This window comes from Serinus canaria, chromosome 6 (genome assembly GCF_022539315.1).
Source record: "Serinus canaria isolate serCan28SL12 chromosome 6, serCan2020, whole genome shotgun sequence".
Classification (NCBI taxonomy): Eukaryota; Metazoa; Chordata; class Aves; order Passeriformes; family Fringillidae; genus Serinus; species Serinus canaria.
This window is the reverse complement of record NC_066320.1, coordinates 32,301,244-32,327,904: the sequence shown is the minus strand read 5'-3', so window position 1 is coordinate 32,327,904 and position 26,661 is coordinate 32,301,244. Positions and strand designations below refer to the sequence as shown.

General features: G+C 43.7%; 1 protein-coding gene across 1 annotated transcript in view; it reads left to right on the top strand.

Moving 5' to 3' along the window:
- The window catches only part of ADAM12 (ADAM metallopeptidase domain 12), a 184,814-nt gene that overhangs the window by 118,987 nt on the left and 39,166 nt on the right, over nucleotides 1–26,661 (top strand). Inside the window, exons 6-11 of the mRNA XM_018910520.3 lie at nucleotides 2,440–2,623; nucleotides 6,469–6,534; nucleotides 7,360–7,431; nucleotides 8,874–9,043; nucleotides 10,647–10,731; nucleotides 15,470–15,618. Coding sequence (XP_018766065.3) covers nucleotides 2,440–2,623; nucleotides 6,469–6,534; nucleotides 7,360–7,431; nucleotides 8,874–9,043; nucleotides 10,647–10,731; nucleotides 15,470–15,618 — 726 coding nt within the window. The remainder of the gene's footprint in view (nucleotides 1–2,439; nucleotides 2,624–6,468; nucleotides 6,535–7,359; nucleotides 7,432–8,873; nucleotides 9,044–10,646; nucleotides 10,732–15,469; nucleotides 15,619–26,661) is intronic.

Here is a 26,661-nt window from a genome sequence, read left to right as displayed (position 1 = left end):
CATTTTTAAGGTGCTGTGCTTGGCACTGCACAGTGGGGGAAAAATGCAATTGTAGGAAAAGAAAATTAGTCAAAACCAGAGAGCTGGCCAAGAAAATTCATATTTGATATTCATTATCTTATTACAGATGGTCACAAGCCAAGTGCTGATATCCTGTAGGCAGCACTCAAGGGATAAGTGTGCTTTAAATGAAAAGTCTGGTTTTCTTTCTGCCAAATCTGCAGATTTTCCTTCTCCTGGGATTGCTCCATAGGCAAAGTGAAACTGTCCTTAAAGGCTCATGCTGTCCCTTGGGATGGGAATCAGACTGGTGTGCTCAGGAAAAACCCAAATTAATCTTTCTGGGATCTGGTCATTTGTCCATACCTTCAGCAGCTAAAGGAAAAGAAGGGTAAAGAAATGGTTATTTTAAAAAAAATAGTTATTTAGTTCTTTTAGTCAGAGGTTGGGAATATGAGGGATACATTGGAAATGTGGCATTGATGTGGCACATTTTGGGTATGAACTCCTGAAATCAAGATGCTCACTTTAAAATATTTTTTAAAACATTTAAATTGAGAGAACTCTACTCAAGATACAACTAAGTCTGTCCCTTTCTAGTGTAAGTAATTAAAGAAAATTGTTCAAGCTTCTAATTTTGAAAGTGAATGTTCTAAGAAGGGCAAATTTAACATTAAGAATAAACCCCTGCATGCTTTTCTGTTGTTTCTGAGCTGTCAACACAGGGGGCTGGTCAGGCTGGCCCATTTCAAACAGTGACTAATGGACTCCTGCCTCCAAAATTAAATGATTAATTGCACAAGGCCAAGACAACAATCCTTATTTGATTGTGCTGATTACAGGGCTGCTGGTTTTTGGAGTAAAGTGAATATTTTGTCCTAATTTCCTCAATCCTCTGAGGAGTGAGGCAGCTCTGACAATAATTGAGAGCTGTGAGGTGTGAGGTTACTCAAATCACAGGGTGACCTGCCCAAGGTGTCTCATATGTCAGGAGGGCTGGTGGGATCCTGGCAGGAGGTGCTGGGATAAATCAGCCCAGCTCTTCCAGCCCTGATCCATCACTCCCAGCTGCTGGCTGATGGCTGAACGTGTCTCACCTGCTCTGCCAAGGGGACTGAGGGAGCTGCAAATGAATTATCAGACCCTGAGCCTTGTTCAGGGCAGTAAAACAGGCTCCTGGACAGATTTTGGTATCGTGGCTTTCCAGGCTGCTTTTTTCTCTTGGACTTTTGGCTCTTCCAGTCACCAGGAGAATGTCTGTTGGCTTGGCTGAACTGGTGTTAGTGGTGCTCTGAAGCAAAACTGTGGAGCCAGCTTGCAATTAATACTTCAGTTAATTTGTTAGCATACCAGACTTTGAGTTTCTTCATCATATCTTCCTAATAACAGGATAACTAAGGTAGCTTCTTTCTAATCAGTATAATTTTACTTTTAAATCAGCCTTCATAGAATCATTAACCTGCTTTTGGGTTCTTTTTCTTCTATTTTATCCTTCTTTTTCAACTTCCTGGAAAATTGTACAGCGACACTGGTCTCACAGTGGTTGTTGCATTTTATCTTTATCACAGCACAGACAGAAATAAAAAGGGCAGACACTTCTAAAACTCCAAAAAGACACACTAAGATAATAAAGTCGCTCCATTCCTTGTCCCCAGTCCCTCTGCAGCTCTCCTGGAGCCCTGAGCTCTCCCTGGAGCCTTCTCTCCAGGCTGGACACCCCCAGCTCTCCCAGCCTGTCACCCATTCAGCCTTTTGTCACCCTTGTTTTGCTGTGGCATCTGAGCAGGACCCAGCACAAGGACCCTCTTTCTTTCCTCTTACAGGCAGTAGCTTAGAGTTCAGCAAGAGAGCTTTCCCTGCCAAGTCTGTGAGTTCCTCAGGGAGCAGGTGGCACTGCTGTCACCATTATTCTTTTGGGCTGAAAAATGAGCGAAACAGAAACCAACTCTTCCTGTGTCTGAGCTTCCCTCTGCTGCATTGCTGTGCAATGTTTAATAATCCATCCTGACACCACGAGGCCTCTTGGATCTGGCAGGGTTTGGTTTAGCAGCTGTAATGGAGCTGCAGAATGCAATGAGTGTTTTCCCACCGTTCCTTCCTTCCCAAAGCCTTTCTCTTTTTCTTTCCTTCGCCGCGGCTCCGTCGGCGTCGGCAATGCATCACTGGGAGGATGGAAAACAAATAAAGCACAAATATCACTTTGCTCTGCAGTGCAGCACTTCAGAAGAGACAGATTTCTGTGAGCCATTGGTTCTTTTAAACTATAGTGTGTGCTGCCATGACAAATGTACAGCTTTGATGTTTCCTGCTCCGCTCGCCCGTGACATTGTAAATCAGTGTTTTGCTTTCTCATACTCCATCATTATTAAACTTAGTGTAACTCTGGTGTAGACAAGCTCCTGAAAACCACGTGTCTCACTCTGCTCTCCTGTGTCCCAGGGGAATTATTGTGTTTGGAAACAACAGCTACATTCTGGAGCCGTTGGAAGGTGCTACAAGCGAGCACAAGATCTACCGAGCAGAGAACCTGAGAGCAGCCCCGGGGTCTTGTGGCCACCAGCTGGACATCCCTGCCACAGGGGCTGCCACCACTGCCACATCACAGCGTCCTCCAGCTGCCAGGGTAGGTGGCTGATGTGCTTTTCTGTGTCTGCTTGGCAGCATTTCCATATTGCTGCCCACCACAAGAGTCTCCGCTGAGCAAAACCTTAACCCACACCATCGCCTTCCCTCGGTGCCAGCTGCTGAAGTGCAGATGAAATTATTTGTTAAAGCTTTATTACTTTTCCTGGACTCTCTATGCATAACTTGCTTTTCACTTCCTTTTCAACACAGAGAAGTTTATGGGTTCATATTATGGGCATATATTCTGGTTCTTGTATGGTTAGAACCAGAATTTGAGGCTCCTTGAGAATACTGACCAATGTCTGGAAAAGTCCTTGCCCTCCCAAGATGAAAGAGAACATGATAGCTGGGATACTTTGCTAATACCAGCTTTGGAACCTCTATATTTTAGTAGCAAAGTCTCTTATGCAGACAAAACAAATTCTCAGCACATTATTTTACAGCTGTATTACAGGAGTTGCTGTGGTGTTGGCAGAAATGTGCTTCATGAGAGATGCATTTACCTCATGGAAATTAGAAAATTAAATGAGCCAAAAACCACAAAGAGGAAATGCTGTAACAAATTCATCTGCATATTGGATAAGGGTTGGAGAAAAGGCTGGGTTAGGTGTTCAGGAATTATAGAATGGTACAAATCTGCCATCAGCATTTATTGAATGTCACATATGGGGATTTGTACATGCACGTATGACTCAGGCTTTGCCTCAGGTCCATTGTAAAGGAAAGCAACCTAAGTGACATCTCTAGATCTAATTATGCCATGGAATTAATTTATTTTACATTTTTAGGAATATTACATCCAGAGCATTAGCCTTTGCATGTAACATTATAAGAATTAAGTGTATTTCTAAAAGCATGCGTGGGTGGAAAAACATTGGAAATACAACTTTAGTAAGTTTTCCCCAAATTCTTTGGGACTTTCAATTCCACTGAAGTAGTCAGTGCAATGCAGAAATAAAATGTGTGCATGTAACAAACTGACACAACCAAAGCCATTTTATTATTACCCTTATGGTTCTTCCATTTTGCTGCTGGCTTCAGCTGCATCTCAAGTTTCACTTTAAATATCTGAAAAATATTTTTGCTGTGGTTCAGTGGACATAATTATAAAACCTGTCAGCAGTCACATCATATGGATAGGTACAATATATTTAATGAGTAAATTGGTTAAGCTTCTAATGTAGGAATTTTGAAAGCTGTCAAATGTCATGTGTGCAGTGAGTTTTCATATTTCAGTGGTGTCACTAAGCAGTCTGTCAGTGGGCACATCAAATAAGATGACCTGCAAAGTGGGGAAACATAAAGCTGCTCCAAGTCACACTGGGTAACAGAATTAAGCAGAAATCTGGTCTAAGGTTCATGGGCATGATTAAAATATTTGGCTTCTTGACAGGTCTGGGGGAAGATTTTTGTTTGGTTTTATCTGCTGACTCTCCACTCAACCACCTACACAAAATTCTCAGTGTATCACCAAGGGCTTTGGTTAGATGCAGGCACAGGTGAAGGATGGCACAAGCAGCAAACTCAGCTTCCCAGAGCCAAGCAGGAGCTGCAGTGGAGCAGGGCAGGAGGTGCAGAGGGTGTCACAGACAGGCTGTGCCCTGCTGGAGAGGGGTCTCTGTGAGTGCTGCCTCATTTCCTGACTCACTGGACCCTCAAATTGCACCAAGGAGAATTTTCCAGCTGAGCTCCATTGAGACAGGACCCTGCACAATGTCTGGTGTGTAGGACACTCCCTGCAATAGGGAATTTTCTCTGTAGCCACAAGCTAAAAAAGGCATTTTGGTGGTGCTGGTTACCAGGACCAGGCAGGGGATTTTTTAGAGCATGAGGAAAGAGAGGCTGCACCACTGCAGTGTGCATCCAAGCCATGCCAATAGCCAGGCAGGGAAGGCTGAGGAAGGGGGACAGCTTCTGGGACAGCAGGTTTGGGACAGGAGCAGGTGGGGAAGAAGCAGAGGAGAGAGACCATGGTCAGTGGAACAAAGCCCATTGTCCCCCAGCTCTCATGGCTGTGTCATTGGCTCCTCATTTCAGTTCTGAAGGATTAACTCAGCAAAGGGATTGTGCCTTGATGCAGCTGGCTGCAGAGAGCAAGCAGAAAGAAGCCATAATTAGGTAGATTTCATAAATAAATATTGTATCCTAGGAGTTCACATAGCCTTTGGGCAAATCTCAGGAACAGATTTGTTATGCAAGTCAGTCACCAGAGGCTTCTGTGATTTTTATACCTGCTAGCCAATTTCTCTCCAGCTCACTCCAGTCCAAACAGTTTTACTCTTGGTGAGAGTGAAATGTTTTAAACTGACAGATGTACAGAGCTCTCCTTGCTCCTTTGAACTCAGATTTTCCTATATCATCTTTTCTTCTTCACTGGGAGGAGGATGAGAGGCCCCTTGGAGATGCATCTCTTTAGGACTTCATAATAAATTTTGGGATGGGAGAGTTTTAGTGTCTGAGAGATCAATTCCACCACAAACAGCAGCCATGTGGCCATTTATTTGCCTTTTGTGGCACCTCACTCCTGTCTGAGTGACATCACACCCCAGTGCCAGAAGTTTTAAAAGAATCAAACTCAGCTCCTTTGCCAGAGCCCCTAATAAGTGTAATCCTGTCAAGTGTTTGCATCCTTGATGTTTAGTTCATTAACAGCAGCTTTTACTCCTCTCTCCATCCATAAATATGGTCCAAAAGAAACTTTTTTCAAGTTCTTGGAGTTAGCAGCACTATTAAATATTAGGTTGAAAGTCAGATACTAAAGATTGCATTGCTCACTTTTCCTCTGATTCTTGCAAAACATCAAAATCATTAATCTGCAGATAATGAAGAAGAAGAGTTTGATAATGTGAAGAAAACTTGGTGAAATGTGGCTGGAAGGAGATGTCCAGCTCTGGCTGTGCTTAGGGGATCCCTCTGTTTGCCTTGGAGCAGTTTTCCTTGGAAAGCTTTAGTCATGTTTTAGGTTAAAGAGCTCTGCTGCAGCTCAAGACATCATGGTCAGTTGTAGGTCAGACATCTGTTTAAGCCTTCTGAGTTCTGGCAGGAAGATCAGATACTCTGCTGAGACCTCTTTTCCCTAAATGTCCTAGTCCAGACACCAGGAAGGAATGATGGGATAGATGCTGCTGCTGCTGTAAATCACTGAGCCTTTACAGGCACTAATAGGTCACTTGAATTTAGGGTAGCAAAGGAGCTGTGACATATTTTGTACTCTTACAAAATCATTTCTTCACTGATTTTTTTTTTCAGTTAAGCATTAGGATTCTTTTAGACCTGCATTTTATATGAATTTGCAGATACAGAATTAAATGTGTACCTTTCATTTTTCAAGTATTAGTTTGCTTCCCCAGACACCAGCAGTGGGTTCTGCTTTTTTTATTTCTGGGTTTTTCTTCCTACATAATTTATCAGTTGACTGCTTGACCTCTTCTCTGCTTCACTCAATATCCCTTTATCTCTCATTTTTCTTAGTAACCAGTTTGTCTATTGTGTGAGATGTTTGTTAGAAGTTACCTCATTTCTCCTTTAAAACTGCCTTGGAAATAGCAGAGGTCTTTCTGCTGGAGGGGATATTCTCCTGTGAGGAAAGATAACTCAAATGTTTCAACTGCAGAAAGCTGAAAGGTTGAGAGAGACTTTGCACCAATCTCCTGCTTTCTGTGATCAAGCCCTGAGAGGTTTTGTAAGGAAAACTTCCATGAGGAGGAGGAATACACTACAAATCTGTGTGTAGTAAAATGTTAGGAAAATGTAGGAAACCTGAGACACTGTGTGTTCCCTCTTGCAAGCACTTTGTTGTATCAGGGCTGAAAACAAAATAAGACTTTCATGGTTTTTTGACAGTACAAGAGGGAGACTCTGAGGACAACCAAGTACGTGGAGCTTGTTATTGTGGCAGATAATCGTGAGGTAAGAACTGCAAAATAAAAAGTAAAAATAAAAATAAAAAGTTGTGTGAGCAGCAAAGGGGCAGCTCAGCTCAGTTACAATGGTGCTGCAAAAATAAGGTGCTTCAGACAATAATGTGATGTTTTCTGAGGTAAATCATCCTCCCTAATTAGGGCTGAGCAAGGAAGGAATTATTAAGATAGGACAGCAGTGATACTCAGTTGTGAAATTTCTTGCAGTACCTCAGTTTGACTCTGAAATAACTGTGTCAGTATGGAAGAAGAGGCACATAAATATTCATTCCTTGAGCAAGTGAAGTCCTCACTGTCATTCCCAGTGCCCCCAGTGGGGCTGTCAGGGCTGCTGGAGCAGTGCTTGGCCATCACATTCCGTGGAGCACGACTGCCTTCCTGAGGGGTTGCAAAGGGAGCTTCAAAGTACCAGCACTGGCTGTAAAAATGTTCCAGTGAGCTGAATGGCAAAGAGCTGAATCCTGGCTTGAATTATTTTGCTGCCTTTTTAAATTTTTTTTTGGTCTCTTTGAACACTGCTACTGAGAGAATTGCAGTCACTCTTTGCAAGACCTGCTAAGAAAAGAACTATTTCCCAAAACATCAGTCCTGAAAAGACCCCTATGGAACACTTGGAGATTTTAAAATCTTTTCACCAGAACCAAAATCCTGTCCCACAGTCTGGCTTTCTTCTGGGGCAGACGGTGGATCCAGCAGGAGTCTGCTGGTGGATTTTGGCTGCACCCTAATTCCCAAAGATCCCTGATGTGCTGGCTCTTGGGGGGAAGCTCTGTGACATTTGTGCTGCTGGACCATTGATCCTTTACATTCCAAGTTTCAGAGACAAGGCAAAGATGTGGAAAAAATCAAGCAGAGGCTGATAGAAATTGCAAACTACGTTGATAAGGTAAGAACATGAGGATTGTTTCCCTTTTCCCAACCTTCCCACACTTTCTGTAGGATGCTGATGGAGCTAACTAAACTCTCAAATATTTCACATTTGCTACACAAACCCATGAGCTCTGCTCTGCTGCATATGGGATGTAAAGATCTATTTCTAAGAAAAAGACCAATTTAGCCCTAGGATTTTATTCACCAGGGAAGAGGGTGGGGATAATCACCCATAGAGCAGCCTATAGGAAAAAAGAGGATTATTTTTAAGGGAAATTTGGAGAACAAAGTAATTTGTAGCAACAAGAGAAGGCCCAGTAGTAAGGCCAACAAACCCTATGAAAACACAGTAAGATGTGTAATCCAAGGAAGATGGGAGAATTAAAAATTAGGAAGCAGAGTTGATGGCTGAGAGCAAGAAGAGAGAGATGTATGGGGTTTTTTTTTGCTCTTGAAATAATTCCTTGACAGTAAACAATGAAGGCTAAGAATCCTCTAGAGTGGTTTCTGGGCAAATCAGAGTTTATCTTGTTAGGCTGAATGGCCAGAAAATATTAGGACTCTAGTATTGAAATTATAACTGAGAGTGTCTTAATTTATCTGAGAACTTATCAAGTGATACTTCAAGGGCAGTAGCTCAAGGAGAAGCATTCCTGATTAAAAACAAGCTGCTGAAGACACCTCCACCTCATCCATAATTGTCTTGCTGACTTATTGCCAGAGGACAGGTGTTTATATGTTACCTGCTCAAAATTGATTTTGCATATTGTAATGTATTTTTTGTTTCATGCTTAATTTATGCTCAGCAAACTCTGGTGTTCTGCAAATGACTGGAATGCATAGGAACAAGACAAAGATCTACTGGGTGTTTTGTCAGCCTGTCAGGCAAATCTGGACTTGATCAATCCCTGACTCCTTCCTCACATTACTCTCACATTGGAACTGATGTTGTGGCTCTGCTGATGTTGCTCTGGCTCCCCCCTTGAGGCAAAGTGGCATTTGCTGGTGGGGGAGTCGATAAAATCACTGGGTTTGTCTGCTCTCTGCAAGGCCTGATGAGCCTGGCTGGTTTTCAGCTCTTACTGTGATCCACAGCCATAGCACGGCACAGTTCCTCTGCCTCTGGAATGGGATCTGTGCAGTCCAGGGTGGGGCAGCCCTGGGAGACTCATCTGCCATGGCCTGGAGTTCTTCAGAGCTGAAGGACATGGGCAGGGAATTCAGGGAGAAGAGGAAATCCCTGGATCTCTTTGAATGCCTGATGGGTGCTGAGTTGGGCCAGAACTGTTTTCTGGGAGTCTTGGAAATAATTTGTCTGAGTCCTGTCAGGTGCTTTGCCCTGAAGAAGAAACTGTTTTAACCTCTACAAGAAAGGTTTTCATTATTAGGTTTTTGTTGAAATATTCTAGTCTGAAATTGTTTTTAGACACACATTTCCTACTTTTCTCTTCTCCTTAGTTCTACAGACCACTGAACATCCGAGTGGCCCTGGTGGGAGTGGAGGTGTGGAATGACATGGACAAGTGCTCCATCTCCCAGGACCCTTTCACCAGCCTGCATGAGTTCCTGGACTGGAGGAAGCTCAAACTCCTACCTCGCAAAGCCCACGACAATGCCCAGCTGATCAGGTAGGCTTGGCTCTGGATCTGATACCCACCAGGATTTGGGGGATTTGGGGGATTTCAGGATAGCTGTGCTGAGTCCTTCCCTAACTGCTAAGCTGTTGGAAGGAACATCTGTGCTCCTGAGGGTTTGCCTTTGCCCTCTGCAAGCATCAAACCCAAAATCACTCTGCAGGAGCTCCAGGTGAGTTTCCTTTCCCAGCCCTGGTGCCCAAAGCCTGTCCTGAGCCTGTCTGTAACTCATGTAGAGCAGGAGGTTGTAATCAGCTGCTGCATGCTCAGGGTGTGAATTTACAGCCAGTTTAAACTGGCCCCAGTCTGAATTGTCATTGGAAAAGGCAGTCCTGCTCTGACCCTAAAGTGAAGCCTATTTCTTAATGAAAAGACTTCAGTATGTTTTAAAATGCTGTCTAATTGATACAGTTCATTTGCATTCATGATTTAAAAATTAAACTATAAACAAATTTTACCCTGCTGCTTTTTCTTGGAATAAAGGAATTGAGTAAAGGTCCCTGTCAACCCAAACCAGTCTTTGGTTCTGTAAAAGTAAAAGCACTCTTAAAAAAAAGGGAAGTGGAACATTTCTTTGTTGAAAAGGTATTATTTTGATCAATGGACTATTCTTTATACTGAGCAGATACACACAACTGATGTCTCAGTAATTAAAAGGAGTTATTTACTTCTTACTTTACCTGAATAAGAATAAATTGAGCCTTTCCAAACTGTCCCCCCTGAGATATTTGATTGCTCTCCATGTATAATAATACTTTGTTTGAAATTATCACACTCAAGGCTGTGCATCATCACAAGTAGCACATAAACTTCCCCCTGCATCACAATAACCCTGCTTTGAGTCAGAGCCATCATCTCTGTGCTTGTGTTCCTGTTGCCAGCCTCAGAAACACAGGAGGGGAAGAAGGGTCCTGTGGCAGCAGTGAAAACTGAGGAGGGTGATCCAATGGGGGTGATCCAAGGGCAAGATCCAGTGGGGGTGATCCATTTGGGGGTGATCCATTGGGGATGATCCAATGAGGGTGATCCAGTGAGGATGATTCATTGGGGGTGATCCAGTGAGGGTGATCCATTGGAGGTGCTCCAGTGGGAAGATCCATTGGGGGTGATCCAATGAGGGTGATCAGTGGGGGTGATCCAATGAGGGTGACCAGTGGGGGTGATCCACTGGGGGTGATCCAATGGGGATGATCCAGTGAAGGTGATCCAGTGAGGGTGACCCATTGGGGATGATTCATTTGGGATGATCCACTGGGGGTGATCCAATGGGGATGATCCACTGAGGGTGCTCCATTGGGGTTGATCTATGGGGGGTGACCCATTGGGGATGACTCAATGGGGGTGATCCATTTGGGGGTGATCCAGTGGGGTGACCCAGTGGGGCTGCTCCAATGGATGTTCCAAGAGCTGGGGCACTGTGGTTCAGTTCAGCTGAGGCAGCACAGCCCATCTGGGCTTTCCATTGCTTTAGACCTGCAAATGTGAGGGGCAGAAAGGGGCCCTTTGTTTGAGACTGGCAGAAATCCAGAGCTGGGAAGGACAGGGAGGTATCCTGGCACTGACTGGTGGCTCTGTGTCTCCTCTCCCCCTCCTGCAGCGGGGTGTACTTCCAGGGGACCACCATTGGCATGGCTCCCATCATGAGCATGTGCACAGCAGAGCAGTCTGGAGGGGTCGTCATGGTAAGTGGGGCAAGCACTCAGCCACTCACACTGGCCCAGCTGGGGTGACACCACGCCAGCTCCTGCAGTCCTGCCTCCTGAACCAGCCCCATTTGTCCCATTTTCCATCCCTCTGTTGTTCAGATTGCTTGTAAATGATAGTTTCCATAGTGAAAAAAAACAAAATATTGCATTAAAATATAGCAGGGCCTCTTTGCAAGGAGTTTATTCTTCTAATTGTTATTGAACCAGGTGCTGAGGTGCTGTGAAGGAAGAGAACCAGAAGATGTATTTGTTATACACTTGGGTATACTTGTGTTACAGGCAGCAGCAGTCTATCCTGAATCTTTTATTATATTGATTTTATTCTGTATTTATAGAGTTTCCTGCGTTAGGCCTTATTTTCCATCTTTGCAGCAGTGGTTTTATTGCATTGCCAGACAGAGAGAACAAACAATGGCAGCATTTATTCCAGCTGAGTCTCTCCCAGGGCATTATTGTTGTTGTTAGATGCAAGACATGGTGAACACACGAGCAAACATCTTGTTCAATCTCTCAAGGAGTTCTGATGTACTTTCTTTCTGATTTTTTCATTTTTTAAATTTCAATTTTGCAGTGCTTTGTGCTAAGACGGAGGGAAGAAGCTTTAAACTGGAACAATCAAATCACATCATTTGGGGAAAAGTTGTGTCAAAGTTGTGGAAAAGACAAAGGTTTCAGGATTTTGATAGCTTGAGAAGCTGAGTCTGTAATTGCTGTCTGTAACAATTATTCACTGGGTACCTGGGGGAGAGGTACGAAAGGAAAAGGAGGAAAAAAAGGAAGAAAGAGCTGTAGGAGTGTCCCAGTGCACCCCCAGGTCTTGGTGAAGGCACAGATGGGGCAGAGAGCCCCACTTGAGCCATTTGACTCAGCCCTGCAGTCACTGCTTTGGCTTTATCTGCAGTCAGAGATGCCCTTAATGATGACTTTTTGTCCTTTTAATTTTTAGCATGAGATTTAAAACACTCCACAGTGTAATTTACAGCCAAGTCAGTTCTCTTTGCTCTGGAAGCTGTCATTTTAAAGAGAAATAATTACTAATAGTTCATTCCAGTAACAAGAAAACAAAAATCAGCATTTCTTTAGAGCAGTCTCATAGAGAGGGGACTGATTTATCTGTCCAGGAGAAACCCAGGCTCTGTGGAAGAGTCCTGGGCCAGGCTGAAGCTTCTGTGGTGAAGGGGAGCAGGATGTTACCCAGAGACTCAGTGAATTTAAGCTTTTGAGGTGCAAATTAACTTGAAATTTGCATAGAATAACCAGAAACGTTCTCCATCTCTTTAAACAAATCCTCAAAAAGGAGCCAAATCCAAATGAAGCAAACACTCATCCCAAAACCCAAAAGTGCAGCTGCCCAACCATGCCCTGAGTTAGCAAAAGCAGATTCAGGCACAGACAAAATATATTTATATTTACTGGAACCTGTACCCTGGCACAGCTGCCCAGGGAAGAAGTGGAGTCCCCATCCCTGGAGGGATTTAAAAGCCCTGTGGAGGTGGCACTTGGGGACATGGGGCACTGGTGGCCTTGGCAGTGCTGGGAAGTGGTTGGACTCCATGATCTTAAAGGTCTTTTCCAACCTAAAAGATTCAGTGATTCTCTGAAAGAATGGATCACTCTCAGCCTGGGAAGGTTGGGGGCTCAGGTGTCTCAACACTGCACAAATGAACATTTGGCCAACCTCATAATTCAGCCAATTTCTCACCCATCCCACCCCCAGCACTCAACACCAAAAGCTCCCACACTTTCAAACCTGTTCTGGAAGAAAAGACAATGAGAGACTGCGTCAGAAATGACATTTGAATACAGAATCTGGAGTGACTCTTGTCTGATGTGATTTTCCTGGTTCTTTTTGCAGTTAGTCAGCTCTACTTTATGATCTAAATTCCTCTGTCATGCCTCCCTGGGAGCCTGCCTGTCTCTTTTCTATAGGGCTGAGCTCTCTCAGTGGGTGACACCCTGTGTCCCATTAATTTTCAGAGGAACTCAAAGCAGGGAGAGCAGCCATGTGAGTGTGAGAAGCTTTAACAAGACCTTTATCATTTCATTTTCCTGTGAAGTTTCTGTAGTGTCACAGAAAAACCAAAGAGAAGTTGACATTAAAGCAAGTCTTTGACGTGATTCAGTCTTCATTCTTCCGTTTCCAAAGGTTGCCCACTGAATTCATGGATTTAAAAGTAAAATTTTTCTGAGAGAAGAGGAAAGTGACTTTTTATCTGGGCAGATTGTGATAGGGAGAGGAAGAAGGGTTTAAAACTTACAGAGGAGAGATTTAGATGGGATATTAGGAGAAAATTGTTCCCTGTGAGTGTGGCAGGCCCTGGCACAGGTGCCCAGAGCAGCTGGGGCTGCCCCTGGATCCCTGGAGTGCCCCAGGCCAGGCTGGAGAGGGCTTGGAGCACCCTGGGGCAGTGGAAGGTGGGCTGGGACTGGATGATTTTTGAGGTCCAATCCAATTCAATCCATTCTGTGACTCCATGAACCGAGTGAACACACTGAAAATACCAGGAGCAGGGCATTTGCCTGGTGGAGCTGTGGGTGACAGCTATTTAATCATTTAATGATTAGGATTTGATTGAAATCCCAGTGGAGTGAAGCAGAATTCAGCTGAAAGCAGCTGCATGTTTTGTGCAACAGCTTATAAGGCCTTAACAGTAGATGGTTGCTTATTCAGTGGTTGTGAAATGTGTTTGGTAATGACTTTTACTGCTCAAGTTAACTTTGAAGGACCCTGGTGGAATAAATCAAAGTCACATTGCTATTCATTTCTTTAGTCCTTGTGATTCTTAAACGGTCTCAGTATCAAATGGAACATGTCACTGTTTGTTTTGATAATCTTCATCTATGCTGTCTTCAAATGACCTCTTTTGCTGAGGCATCACATTCCTCCTTCTAAAAACCCTCTCTAGAAGCTGATAAAATTGCATTCCAAGTGGATCTGAGCAAGTAATGAGAACCGCATGGGCTGCAATAATTGTTTGCCTTTTCAAGTCCCAAATTACATTTCACATCATTTATTGCTCCACTTCTGGAGTGGACTGTGTGAATCCTTGGTTTTAGCTTTAGTTGACAGCTTCAGAGTATTCAGAGAAATATAATCACTGCTCAGTAAGTGGAGGAGATACTGGAAAAATAAAGGAAGTCTGAGCTCAGTTTGCTGTGTGTCTGTAGCTCAGTGAGGAGTTTCTGCTTGACCAGATAGCCTGGATTTCAAGGCATCATCCAGTGAGTCAGTGGTAAATTATATGGAATTATTTTGCTGGTTTCTTACTCTTCAGCCCTACATCATTTTCCATTTGAGCGAGAGGTTGTGCCCTTTTTATGGCATCAGGTTCAATTACACTGAATTCTCTAAGTATTCCATCAATTACTGTGTGCACAAAGATAAACCCATCTGTATCAGACCAGGATCTAGATAAGATATCTCATTATGTAGGTGTTGTGCAGGACAAACTGCCTGTCACAAGATTTTTATATCAAGATTTTAAAATTCAGGAATTTTCTTTTTTTTTTAAGGAGATATTTTGGGAACAGATAAAATTCTTTTGAGTTGATTCCAGTTACAGAAGGAGCATTTTGACTTGTTCAGAATGACTCTTCTTAATTTTGTTTGCTGCTTGAGAAATGATTTACTAAAAATATTAGCCCAGACAGATGAAAGAAGCAACTCTTAAATCTACCCCAAGTCATGTATTAAGGCCTCCATTAGTACATAGATAATGTTTTAGACAGTTTTACCTTCATTTCTTTTTAGTCTGGAGTTTGGCTTAGATGATGCTGAAAGAGTTATTTAAAGTGAATATATTCATGCAAGCTTCTAGAGCAGGCAGCTGTACACAGTAATTCCATTTACTGACTGATAAATAGTGGATCATGCATTTATATTACATGTTTATGCCTCCAGGGAAAGCTTTCTTACAAGTGTAGTGGATTTTTTTTCCCTCAAGGAAAATGATCAGTGTGGAAAGGTCTCTTCCTTGTGGTTAAGTCAAAACATCATTCTGATCAGCAGCCTCTAATCAAATCATGCAGTGAATTTCTCAGAAATGATTGTCTAAAAATCAGCATTTAAACATGGATTAGTGTTAAAATTTCAAACTGACACTTTCAACATTTAGAGTATTTATAGGTTAATAAGGGGCCATGGAGGATTTGGGCTTGCTTTGGCCTTTCATTTTAAAAAGGGAATTTTTAAAGGTTCTTGGTTTTTCTTAAAAGACATTCTGATATTAAAGAAACAGTCTGAAGCAAATTAAATGCACTGAGTGAAATCTCTTGCTGCATTTTTAATTTGCCTCCTGACATGAAGGATTTCTCACTTGTCCCTCCCCACACTCATCCTCTCCCATAAATTATTGCCCTTTCCAACACTCCGTGTCTGGTGACCTCTCTCTGCCACTGCTGGCACTTGGGGGTTTGGGGGATTTCTTGAACAGCAGAATTTTAAGCCCCAGGAAAGAGATGTTCACAGCTGCTCAATGGTTTCAAATGTCTGATGGGGAGACTGGGTGGCCAGAAAGGCTGTCCTGAAATTCCCACTCTGCCCTGTGCAAGGATGAATTTAAAATTGAGTTTATTTAACAGCAGAGTAACCTCAGCTGCCAGACTTATAAAACATTTCAAAGGACAGGCAGTGGGACCTTAGAGGGGGAATGTGTGCTTGGGTTGGGTTTGTGTGCTGAACTGACTGGTTCTCCTGTGGGTTTTTGTTTTGAAGGATCACTCAGAAAACCCTCTGGGTGCAGCAGTGACACTGGCTCACGAGCTGGGGCACAATTTTGGGATGAACCACGACACACTGGAGAGGGGCTGCAACTGCAGGGCATCCACTGAAAAAGGGGGCTGCATCATGAACCCCTCCACTGGGTAAGTGCCAGGCTCACACTGGCAAGCTGCACAAGCAGGACAGCTTCATTTTGTGCCTCAGGAATGCTGAAAGGTACAAAAAAAAAGATACAAAAGGTATGAAAGGTTTTTCAACACCTGTTAAATCTTGTTGCAGTTCTCCTCCTCGAGCTGAAAAAATTAAACGTTATCAGAGCACATGTACTACTGCACCTTTCTATTTCCAGGTGAACAATGGGAGAGACAAAAATGCTGTAAGAAACTGGGTAATTTAAAAAAAATCCTCAGCCAAACAAACTGCATTGCAAGTGTTAAATCAGAATTTCACCTCTCATCTTGCCAGCTGAGCATCAGTCACAATAGGAAATGAGGCAAGACTGAGATGAGTGGGTAGGAAATTCAGTAATGCAGGAAATGCACTCTTAGACTCTCTGCAAACTCTTTGTCTCGTGCAGAGCAGGTTTTTAGTTTTGCACAAAGTTTTGTTGCAAGTGGGGAGCACTTTTAGCTGGTGAGGAAAATGAAATCTGCAAGGTGGGATGAAGGCTGTTCTGTGTCCAGAGGGAGATCTTCCAAGAAGAGAGATTAGAAATGTGGGAAATAAAAACCCAGTGAACCTGCAGTCACTTCTGGGGGTGCAGGGCCAGGAGCTGCACTCAGTGATCCTGGTGGGTCCCTCCCAGCTCAGGAAATTCCCTGATTCCCTGTCAGAATGAGGGGGGGCTCTGCTGCTGGCAAAGGCACTGTGCCAAGCACAAGAGGGTTTTGTAGACACAAATTTTTGGGCAGAGTGAGCTGTCACTGCTATCAGGGATGTATTTTAAATTCCTGTTGAAACTGAAGGATATCAGGAATGAGTTCTCCATGTCCATATTCAGACTAGGACTGAAAGGATTAAATTGAAGGATTTGCCAATTAAACTGCCTGTGACTGGAATCCAGTAAGAACCAGTGAGGCAAATATCTGCCAGCAGTGTAGGTACAGCTGGATGTGCCTTAGGACAAGAGGATGCTCTGGATGCTCTCTGATGTCCCTTCCAGCTGTCCAGTGTTCTCTCTGTGTGCCCAAAGTTCATCTGTTGCTTAAAAACCTCTTCTGGGAACTGTGATCAGCTCTGCCTCTGCCTTTTCCAAGACTGCAGGTTTCTGGGAAAGAAGGGGAGCAATGTGGGAGAGGCCAGGGAGGGTTGGGCAGGGCTGTTCCCTGCTGGTCAGCCCAACAGCAGCCTTGGAATTCCTTCAAAGGCAAAGCTGTCACCCTCCATCAGAAATCAGGGCTGTGGCCAAGGGCCAAGCACAGCAAGCTGAGAGACAAACAAAAGAGTTGTGAGAGTGGAGGAGAATGAGAGGGATTTCTGCAGTCTGGGAAAGAAAAATAACTCAGCTCTTCTGAGACAATGGGTGGTAATCATCCCCCTGGAATTCATCCTGCACAGGTCAGGGCTCTGTCACACTGTGGGGACAGAGTGAAGTGGGAGAGGGCTCTGAGCTGAGCTGTGGTGAGCAGAGGGCAGGGCTGGGCTCTGAGCTGAGCTGAGCTGGGCAGGGCTGGGCTCTGAGCTGAGCTGAGCTGAGCTGAGCTGAGCAGGGCTGGGCTCTGAGCTCCTCAAGCCAACATTCCCTCTTCTGCCAGCTCAGCTGAGTTACTGGTCCTGCACCCAGCTGTTTATTGCAATAAACATCTCTCAGGACAGAGATTTCTGGGCACTTTCTGAGCTCATCTGGTGAGAGGGACATTAAATAGCTCCTTGTTCATTCCTCCTTCCCACTGGAGTCCTTGGGGTGTGTCTGACCCTGTCCTGGGTGCTGGATGTGCCAGTCCAGACACTGGGCTTGGGCTGGCTCAGAGCAGGGTCAGAGCAAGGCTGTGCCCACTCAGGGCTGCTCAGGACATGAGCAGTTGGAAATCCCATTCCTCATCCCAAGCAGCTCAGCTCGGGGTTCCTGCAGAACCTTCCAGGTTGAAGGCTCTGCCCACCCCCAGCACCTCAGAGGTTTGGAGGATTTTCACATTCCCCTCTTTGGGTTTTCACCAAACAAACTCTGCATTCAGCTGGTGCCTGAGGAGGAGCTGTGGCCTCACAGCCCTGAGCAGGCTGATTGTTTGCACTGATTATTGATTCAGAAATGGAAACTTCAGCTTTGGGTTTATAGCCTTAGGCTTTATCTCCACACCTTGCTGTCAATCTGTGACAAATACTCCTGGAGAACACTTCATGCCTTGAGCCAAGCTGCATCTCACCCATTTCAAATTAACACTTTGAATATTTAATTACCCAACGTTTCTCACCAATAGCAATATTCCCCTGGGCACCATTATTGAAGGAACACTGAAAAGTTTTCTTCTCTGGAAGTGCTTGTCTGTTAAGGGAAGGCCAAATGAAGGTTCCTTATCTCAAATGCACTCTGGAAATAGCAAAAAAATCAAAACTAAGAGAATCCCATGTCCATTTAGAGAGACAGCCTACTCTCAGTGCACTCACTGCACTGCCTCTGTGCTTTTCTAATTGGTTTAAGGAAGATTTAATGAGTGGAATAAAGAAAAATCTAGCTGAAGTTAGTGCACAAAGCACTGAGAAGTCCTTATCTGATGTCTAAAAAAAATAGGAAATACCCAAGTTATGGCACAAAGGCCTCTGTGAATTTCATTTTGGAGTCATTGGTGTGGTCATGCACAAAAGGGAATGTTTTAAGGCTGTTGACTTAAAAGGGATTTCATCAATTATTGTAATTTCTTTCTGTTCTTCTGTTTCAGTCTTTGAAGAGGTCTTGGAAATTTTGTCTTGGTGGGAAAAAACCTCCAGGGATCAGGGTGGAATTTAAACTCTGTTGGATCTATCCTTTAATCAGCTTCCTATAGTTTTTATTCTTAAAAGATACCAGCAAGATGAGCCCCAGTTGTGTGTGAGCTACAAATGTCTAAACACCTACTACTTTAGCAAGGTGTATTTTTTCTAACATGGAATCAAGCACAAAACCCCTCAAATTTGTGTCAGTAAAGGACTTTGAGAGATTCAAATATCTGCTATGAAAATCACATAAATCCTTCTGTACAAATGGGGGTGGTTCCTATGAAAATACTATCAATAAGGAATATTTAGTAGTAAAATCAGTATTTAGTAAAACAGACTGTTAATATTTAAATATAGATAATATTGATACTAATCATATCAAAGGAATATTTAATACACATTGTCCTCTTTTTTATCCATCTGTTGCAATGATATTCCTCCAGTTTTTTAATTGACTTGTACATGGACAGTTGCAAGTGCCAAAGAAGGAATATTAAGAGAGATTTGTGAATTTTTTTGCTGAGATCTTATTATCTGGAAACTAAGGGACAGGGCTGAGCCAGGGAGGCCACTTCAGTATTCCACTTTTTTCCAAATATCTCCCTAAAGTGTCACCTCTTAGGAGTGAAAATATTCCTCCTGCCAGGCAGATAAATACCCAGGAGTTGTTGTGGTGCAGCCCAAGGCATTGGGCTGGATTTATACCCTGGCAAATGTGAGCAGAATTTAGCACTGCAGAGCAGAATGCTGCCAGTCAGCAGTGCTTGTTTATTTAATAATTTTGGAAATGCAATTTTCACATGTCCTTCTTCACCAAAATTGAGCACAGGGCCTTCCATGGGGTTTGAAGCTGGGTGAGCTCCCACTGAGAAGTTGAAATACTGACTTCAGAGATGTTTAGAGATATTTTTGCCAGCCTTAAGGAAAGCAAAATGTTGATAGTTGGTGTTCTCCCTTCCTGAAAACTCAAGGTTGAACTTGCCCTCTCCCACTTCCCTGTGTCCTTGAGTGCTGTGCTCTTTTAGCTCCACACTGGTGATCCACACAGGGAATTTGTCTGCAGGGAAATTTGCTCTTCTCTCCCTCTCACAGGGAGTGCTCCTTGATGCCTTTCCCTTTCCTCTTCCTGGGGGAGGTTAATGAGAGCAGGAATCCTCCCAGGAGGGGCAGTTTCACCAAGCCCATCCAGATGCTGATCCTACAGTTGGTTTTTCCCTCTGGGATGCCCAAATACCTTCAATAACCAAATACCCTTTTCCCTCTGGGATGCCCAGTACCTGTAATAACCAAATACCCTTTTCCTTTTGGGATGCCAAATCCACTTTCACTGGCCCCTGGTGGAAGCATTTTCTGTTTCCAGGTTCATTTCTTGTTGTTGGATCATCCCAGCCAGGGCTGATGGAAATGATTCCAAGGACAGAGCCACTTGTTCCATCTCTCTTTGCTTTCCCACAGACACAGGCTGGTGGAAAATGGGGAAGGGGCTGCTTTGGGGTGTTCCCCTCCAATCCCCTTTGCATCTGGGCATGGGAATGGTGGAGATTTTCTCAGGTCTGTCCTACTGCCCTAGACCCCATTGCTTTCTCTGTACATTTATTATGAGATGGAGCACCTCACATTGATCTGCAAGGTTCTCCTCAAAGCCCATGATGGAGAAAAGATTAAATAACTGCAAAATAATTTAAAATACTCAGGAAAATATAAATTCTGGATGGGCCATGGTTTCAGGACTTGTAAGGAGTGTAAATATTCAAGAAGTGGACAATCTGATGTGTGAGAGAGCATGGCAATTGATACCTGCTTAACAAACTTCTGAATGAAAGAACATCTCTTGGGAAACTTTTATTTTAAGCTAGACCCCCAGCAGACCTGGCTTTCCTCTTTTCCAAGAGTTCCAAGGCATATTCTGATTTCCACCCCTTGATGACACACAGGAAGGTCTGGGCCAGGCACAGGAAAGAGGAAGCAGCTTCTTTAGGACACTTCCCCTCACAACAACTCCTCTTTGTCCTGTTCCTTCTGGGTGATGTTTCTTTTGAAAAGTCAAGAATTAACTGAGCCCCTCTGCCTGCCTTTTCCCCCCTGTTGTTATCCTGAATCTCGTGTTCCCATTTCCAATTTTCACAGCTAGGATTTAAAGTCACTCTGTTTCTCTCTCAGATTTTAAATTGAATTTACTCAGATAAATATGACTGTAAGTGTTAGAGGGAAGTGGGGTTTGGGCTGTGACTCTGCTGGTGGAAATTCCTGGTTTGTGTAGTGATGACCATGATTGAAAAAAAAAAAAAAAGGAGAAATGAGATGAGTGTAACCTCTCAGCTATAGATGATTATTTTAGAGGATTTTTATGGAATGGTGCCTCACAGGAAAAAACAAGAACAGCTAATTTTGAGTAATTGCCTTTCAGTACACAATTCCAGTTTAATTATTGAGTTTTTGGAGGGAGGGTCTGAGGGAGGAACCCAGAAAGAACACAGAGTAGAAATCATACACAGAAAAATATGGGTTCATTTCCTGAACCCATAGTTTGTTTTAATTCAGAGAAGACATTTTTCTAACCAGTCCCAAAAAACCCCCTGCTGTTATCAGTAAAGTTTTAAGTAAAATTCAAACCTTTATGTTAGAATTAAAGCAGGGAGACGATGGGAAGCTGCTTATTTGTCAATGAGAGTGAGAGCAAAGGGGATCTGTTAAGACTCAGCTGAGTGACAGTCCCAAATTAAACTAATTACTGCAATTAAGCACTGCTGAGGAGAAATGGGGAGAACTTAACCATGGGAAGGAGCATCAGGTGGGCTTCTTCCAGGTACCACTGAAAAGGAGCCTGAGCACTTACTGGGTTTTAATTCCCTCCAGGAGCAATTAGATATTCTGCACTGAGCACTGAGTACATCAGCAGTAATTAAGGTGAGATAAAATATTTAAGTGGAAACAGAGTGACTTTTTCCTGAGCAGTAGTACCAGCTGTCTGTGAGGAGCTCAAAGTGACACCAAGAGTTGCACAGGAGATGCAGCAAATGTGAACATTCCTGTTTGCCTCCCTGGGGATGAGCTGGGCCATGGATCTGCTGTAGAAGTGGTCCAGGCATCCCTGGATGAGCTCAGGAAACATTCTGCTATTCAGAGGCCAATTCCTGTGCTGTGGGATCTGGGAGAAGTTATCCTTGAAGGCAGCTCTGCTGCAAGTGAGGAGGAGTTCATGTGATGCTTTGCTTTTGTGTGTTAGCTTCAGTGGAGGGGTGTATCACACTTTAATCTGTGCTTTTTTAATAAGTAAACACCCATTTCTGCTGGCAGGGAAAAGCTGGTTTTATTGGCTCCCCTCTATTGACAGCTGCTGTGGTAGCAAATACATTATCAGGGACATCTAAAATAGCTTTTCTTTGTTTTCTCCTCCTGCTTGTTCCATACTCTGCAAGGTCTTGCTGATTTCCTGGTGTAAGGGCTCAGACTTTGAAGATTTTTCTGGAGCTTCTGCTCAGTGCAAGGGCAGGGCTGGCAGCAGTTTGGGCATTCAGGTGCAGCTGTAATTGCAGGAGTCCAGCAGCAGAATTCCCTCTTCCCAATCTCCTGGGCTCCAAGGATGCATCTGGAATGTTCCCTGTGATGCCCTGTGCAGGCTGCCCTAGAGCAGAGGCTGGACAGAGCTAAAGAATAAAGCCAGGATTGACTCCAAGGATCTCCTCCATGGATCCACCTTGGGCAGCAGCAGAGCCCAGCCAGGGCTGCACCCAAGATGACCCAAAATGGCCCCAAAATGCCCGGCCGGGCACGGGGTCTCTCCCTGGGATCAGCTCTGCTCCATTCCCACCTTGCAGTTCATTGTCCCAGCCCAGCTTTAGCCCAGGCACTCCCACCCTGCTTGTTTTTCTCTCTCCAGCCCACGGGGTTTGTGCTCCTGGGCTGGGATTGGGCTCATTTGTCCTTGGTGCCCAGCTGGAGCAGGAATTGTTTTGTCTTCCTGCTCTGTGCAGAGCTCACCATCCCATAATATGAACCCAGACCCACACACTAAAGCAGCACAGAATGTGAAACATGGAATAGCCAAACCTGAGGCATCACCCAGAGCCACTGAGGTGTCACAAACTGGATTAGTGACTATTCCTTAATTAAGTGTTAGGTCACAGGTGTGTGAATTGTATCTGTGTCCAGGGTCTCTGTCCAAAGCCATCTGTTATTTCTGGTGGAATTATAGGTTTGGGAAGAGAAACTGGCCCCTGCACCTAAACCCCAACCTGATCTGCTCCTGTGCTGCAGTTTGCTTTGACCTCTGGTGAGCTGGAGCAGCATTTCTGGGAGAGATGTGAAAATCCAGGTGATGGGAACCACCCAAATGAAAAGCAAGGTTTGTGGAGGCAGCAGGATGTACATGAATGAGGATTGCCCAGGGATCTGCCTGGCTGCCCAGGAGTGCAGCTCTCCTGCTGGACTGGGCTGGAGGAGCAGCAGGGATGGCTCAGGCTGAGGGGAGTCAGCAGCTCCTTCACTCCTCCCCCGGGCAGTGTCTGGGGGAGCAGCACCCCAGAATTGGGGTCCTGTCCTTGGATGGTGCTGGAGGTCTCTGCTTCCCTGTGGATCCCTCATTACCATTAATGAGCTTTAGGGCTGCACATCAAAAGCAGGCCAGTGGCAGCAATGCTGATTTTACACTGCACAAGTGAATATTTGCATCTTGGAGGGCTCCTGGAGAGCTGCTGGGCTCAGTGGGTTTGGGTCTTCAAGGGTGTTCTGAGGAGCCTTTTATTTTGTCATCTGCTTTTGTTTGATTTTTGAACTGGCACAGGAAAAAATATTTATTTAACTACTTTATAAACATGTAGTTAAATAAATAAAATGTAGTGGCAACCTCTAAAGGACAAGTTGGGAAAGTACTAATCACTTGTACCATTTGTTCTATTAAGTACTAGTTTCAATCACTTTCCTCCTTTTTGAAAAATGATCTCAAGGAAGCAGAACATGAGGTCACCCTCATTTTGGTCAGTCAAAGGCTGAACCGGAGTCTCCAGATGTGAAAATACACACCCTCCAGAGATTTCCAGCACACAGCCAGGTATGCCATGGAAATAGCATCAACTTAAAGGGAAAAGCACTTTTTCCAGCACTTCTCCAGATTAAAAAAAAAAAAAAACAAATAAATAAATAAAGCTTAAAAAAATACAAAAGGTCAGAGTGAAATGGGAAAGAAATCAGAAACAGAGTGTGGGAAAGGACACTTCAGCCTGCTGAGTGGTTCTCTTTTTTTCTTGTAGACGTCTTGCAGCATCTTGGAGCTGCAGAGCTGTTAAATGTTAGATAATCAAACCATTAGCAGTTAGCACAGAATTCCCTGACCCCTCTCAGTCGGTTTTCAGCTGTTCAGACCTCACTTTGCATTTTTCTGTCTGGCAGCTTAGAGCCATTAAACTCTAGAGTCAGCAGAACTATCTGGAATTACCTCTGTTACAATTTGAGGAAAATGAAATTATCTTTCAGATGTAAACAGTTTCTAATTAAACTCTGAAGCTGTTTATGTTCCCAAACCAGCCTGAGCTGAGCTCGGCACAAAGACAGACTTCTTTGTTGTCTTTTTCTTTTTTTAATAAAGTTGATATACTGATGTAATAAATTACTTGTGACAGAGCTAGGTCTGTTGTGCCAGCAGTGCAACTGCTTTTTTTTTTTGTTTTTTTTAAAAAAAAACCTTAAGCAACATATCCCTCTGCCCCAGTAATTTAGCACATTGCATTCTGGTCCTTCCTTTAGTAGGAAACAGCCACGAGATTACAGAATAGATTTATGTCAGTCTTTCCCTTCACTCCAAACAGCCCCACGTCTGCAGTGCATTTGGCCTTCTTTTTTTGTTAATAATTTCCATGCCTGGCAGATATATTTAATTTTTGTGATAAATAAGATCTGTGTGGAAGAATTAGTAGCGTTGGTTGAAATCCATTTAATTTTTCCCAGTCCTTTGCAGGAGTGGGTCACTGTTACCAATTAGCACACAGAACTATGGGGCAAGAAAAAGGATAATTGCTTTTTATTTAGTTTAGTCTTTCCCATTTCAGTAGATGTGCTGTTAGGAGGGAAAATAATTGGCTTTGCTGGTGTACTCTCAAGGAGAACTCCCAGATTGACAGCATGACTTTGCTGTAAGTGAAGCTGACAAGGAGAGAGGTGACTTCTCAAATGAAAGCACATTTTACTCCTGGTGTGATTATTTATAGCAGATACTTTAAGGACAAGCAGGGGTTTCTGCCATGAGATGTATCCACTTTTCCTGGCCTGGCTGCTGGGATGAGAGAGCTCAGCTGCCTTTTGTCTTGTTGCTGTAATATCCATAGGAAATAGAGCTCTGAGAGGGACATTTTTCTCCTGCAGTGCTGCTATTGCCATGACCCACGAGAACAAATCATATCAGGACATTTCCCTTTATCTTGGCTGTTTCATCAAAAAAAAAAAAAAAAAAAAAAGGGAAAGAAAGGAAAAACAAACCCCAAACTTTTCAACCTGCAGGGATAAATCTGCAGAGCAGTGCATGGAGAATGAAGCACTCAGTGTCCAGATTTAATTGGTGTTAATGAATTCCAAATTCCTGCCTTGAAAATGGGGACATACCTTCAAGGGCAAATCCTTCAGGTCACATGAAAACTCCTTTTTGAGCATGTGTTGTGTGCCCAGGAGCACTGGAAGGAACTGGTGTGGGCTTGGAAGGCTGAATCCCTGTAGTGATCTGGTGCCCACAGCTGCATTGCCACAGTTGTCATGGGAATCACAGAGCCCTTTGTGCCTGCCACAGATGTGCAAAATGTTGAAAATTTTACCCTGACAATTCCTTCCTGCAAAGTCATTCTTGATCTTTTCTAATGTCAAAGCCTGTCAGGGAGTGCTGGGCACGTTTTCCTGGGGGGTTCTGGTGGCAGCACTGCAGGGAGGCTCCATTTCAGCCTTTGCAAATGAATGATGCAGATTAAGATAAGAAACCAACTATTTTAGAGTAAAGGCACTAAAAATGAACAGGTGAAATAACTTTGGTGTCCTGGAGAGCCTTTCTGTGGCCTCTTCCAGCATGGTGCTCATCTCCACCCCTGGCAGCCAACCACCTCCAGAGGTGGGAGGAAAACTCTCATGGGCTTCAGGATTTCATCAGGGTCCATATGGGGTTTTTTTAGATTTATCAAAAGCCTTTCATTCCTGTGAGTGAAATTTTAATTTGCTCATTAAGGATCCCTAAGTCTTGGGTCATGGCTGGATCCATCCTGTCCTCATGGCTTGAAATAATGAAATCAATGTGGCTGCTAATTTTTCTTTGTTCCAGCTCTGTGAAAAAGAAAGGGGAAGGTACAAAAAAGGATTCCTTCTTTTATATATATATATTTATATATATTTATATATATATATATTTATATATATATATATAACAAGGAATATATATTTAGTATTTTTTTAATATATATATATATATATTTAGGATTTTTTTAAGAATTCCATTTCCCCTCATCTGAGGTGTTTTGGGTGATATGGCATAAAGAGCTTTTTTCTCATAACAGCAGAAGGGAAGGTGGGAATTCTAGGGAGATTCAGACTAATTTCTGGCACTGTTTTACCTCACTTGTCTTTTCTTTGGATCTTCCCAAAGAACAAAAAATTGAGCCATGATCCTGCTGTCTTGGAGTCCTGATTTATTAAGAGCCTGGGTAGTACAGATGCTAAGTGAAATCAATATGAGCCTGTCCCCCAGGTATTTATTATTCCCAGCTTTTTGCAGGCTCAGACTCTTTTCTCCAGCACCCCCATCTCACCAAGTGGCATTTCCATGCACTTCATTCTCTGCTCCTGCTCTTCCCAGGGACCAGCTTCTCCATCCAGAGGGCTGATCCTTGGGGTTTGTCTGTGCCAGGGGGTTCTTGTGGGTCCCTTCCAACTCAGGATTTCCTGTGAAATCCCTTCTCCCTGCCCTGGGTTTCTCCTGGTTGGGTTTAGCCCTGTTTGGGGTCCATTTCCCTTAACTTGGTGTCCTTTGATCTGCTCACCTGATGTCCAGGCTCATCCTCACCCAAATCCATCTCCTGGTCTTTCCATCAATCTGATTCCCAAAGCCAGATTTTTTTTTTTTATGTTTTTTTCATCCTTGTCTGTTTCTGGCCCATTGAAAAAAATCAATTCCAAGGTTTTTCAAGGGAGAAAATTAGAATGTAACTGCCTGGAACAAAAGCAGATTGTAAAATCATGTTGGGAACTAACCAAAGCACCTTTTCCCTAATCAGAACTCAGCAGGAAGCTGATCTTCAGCACTG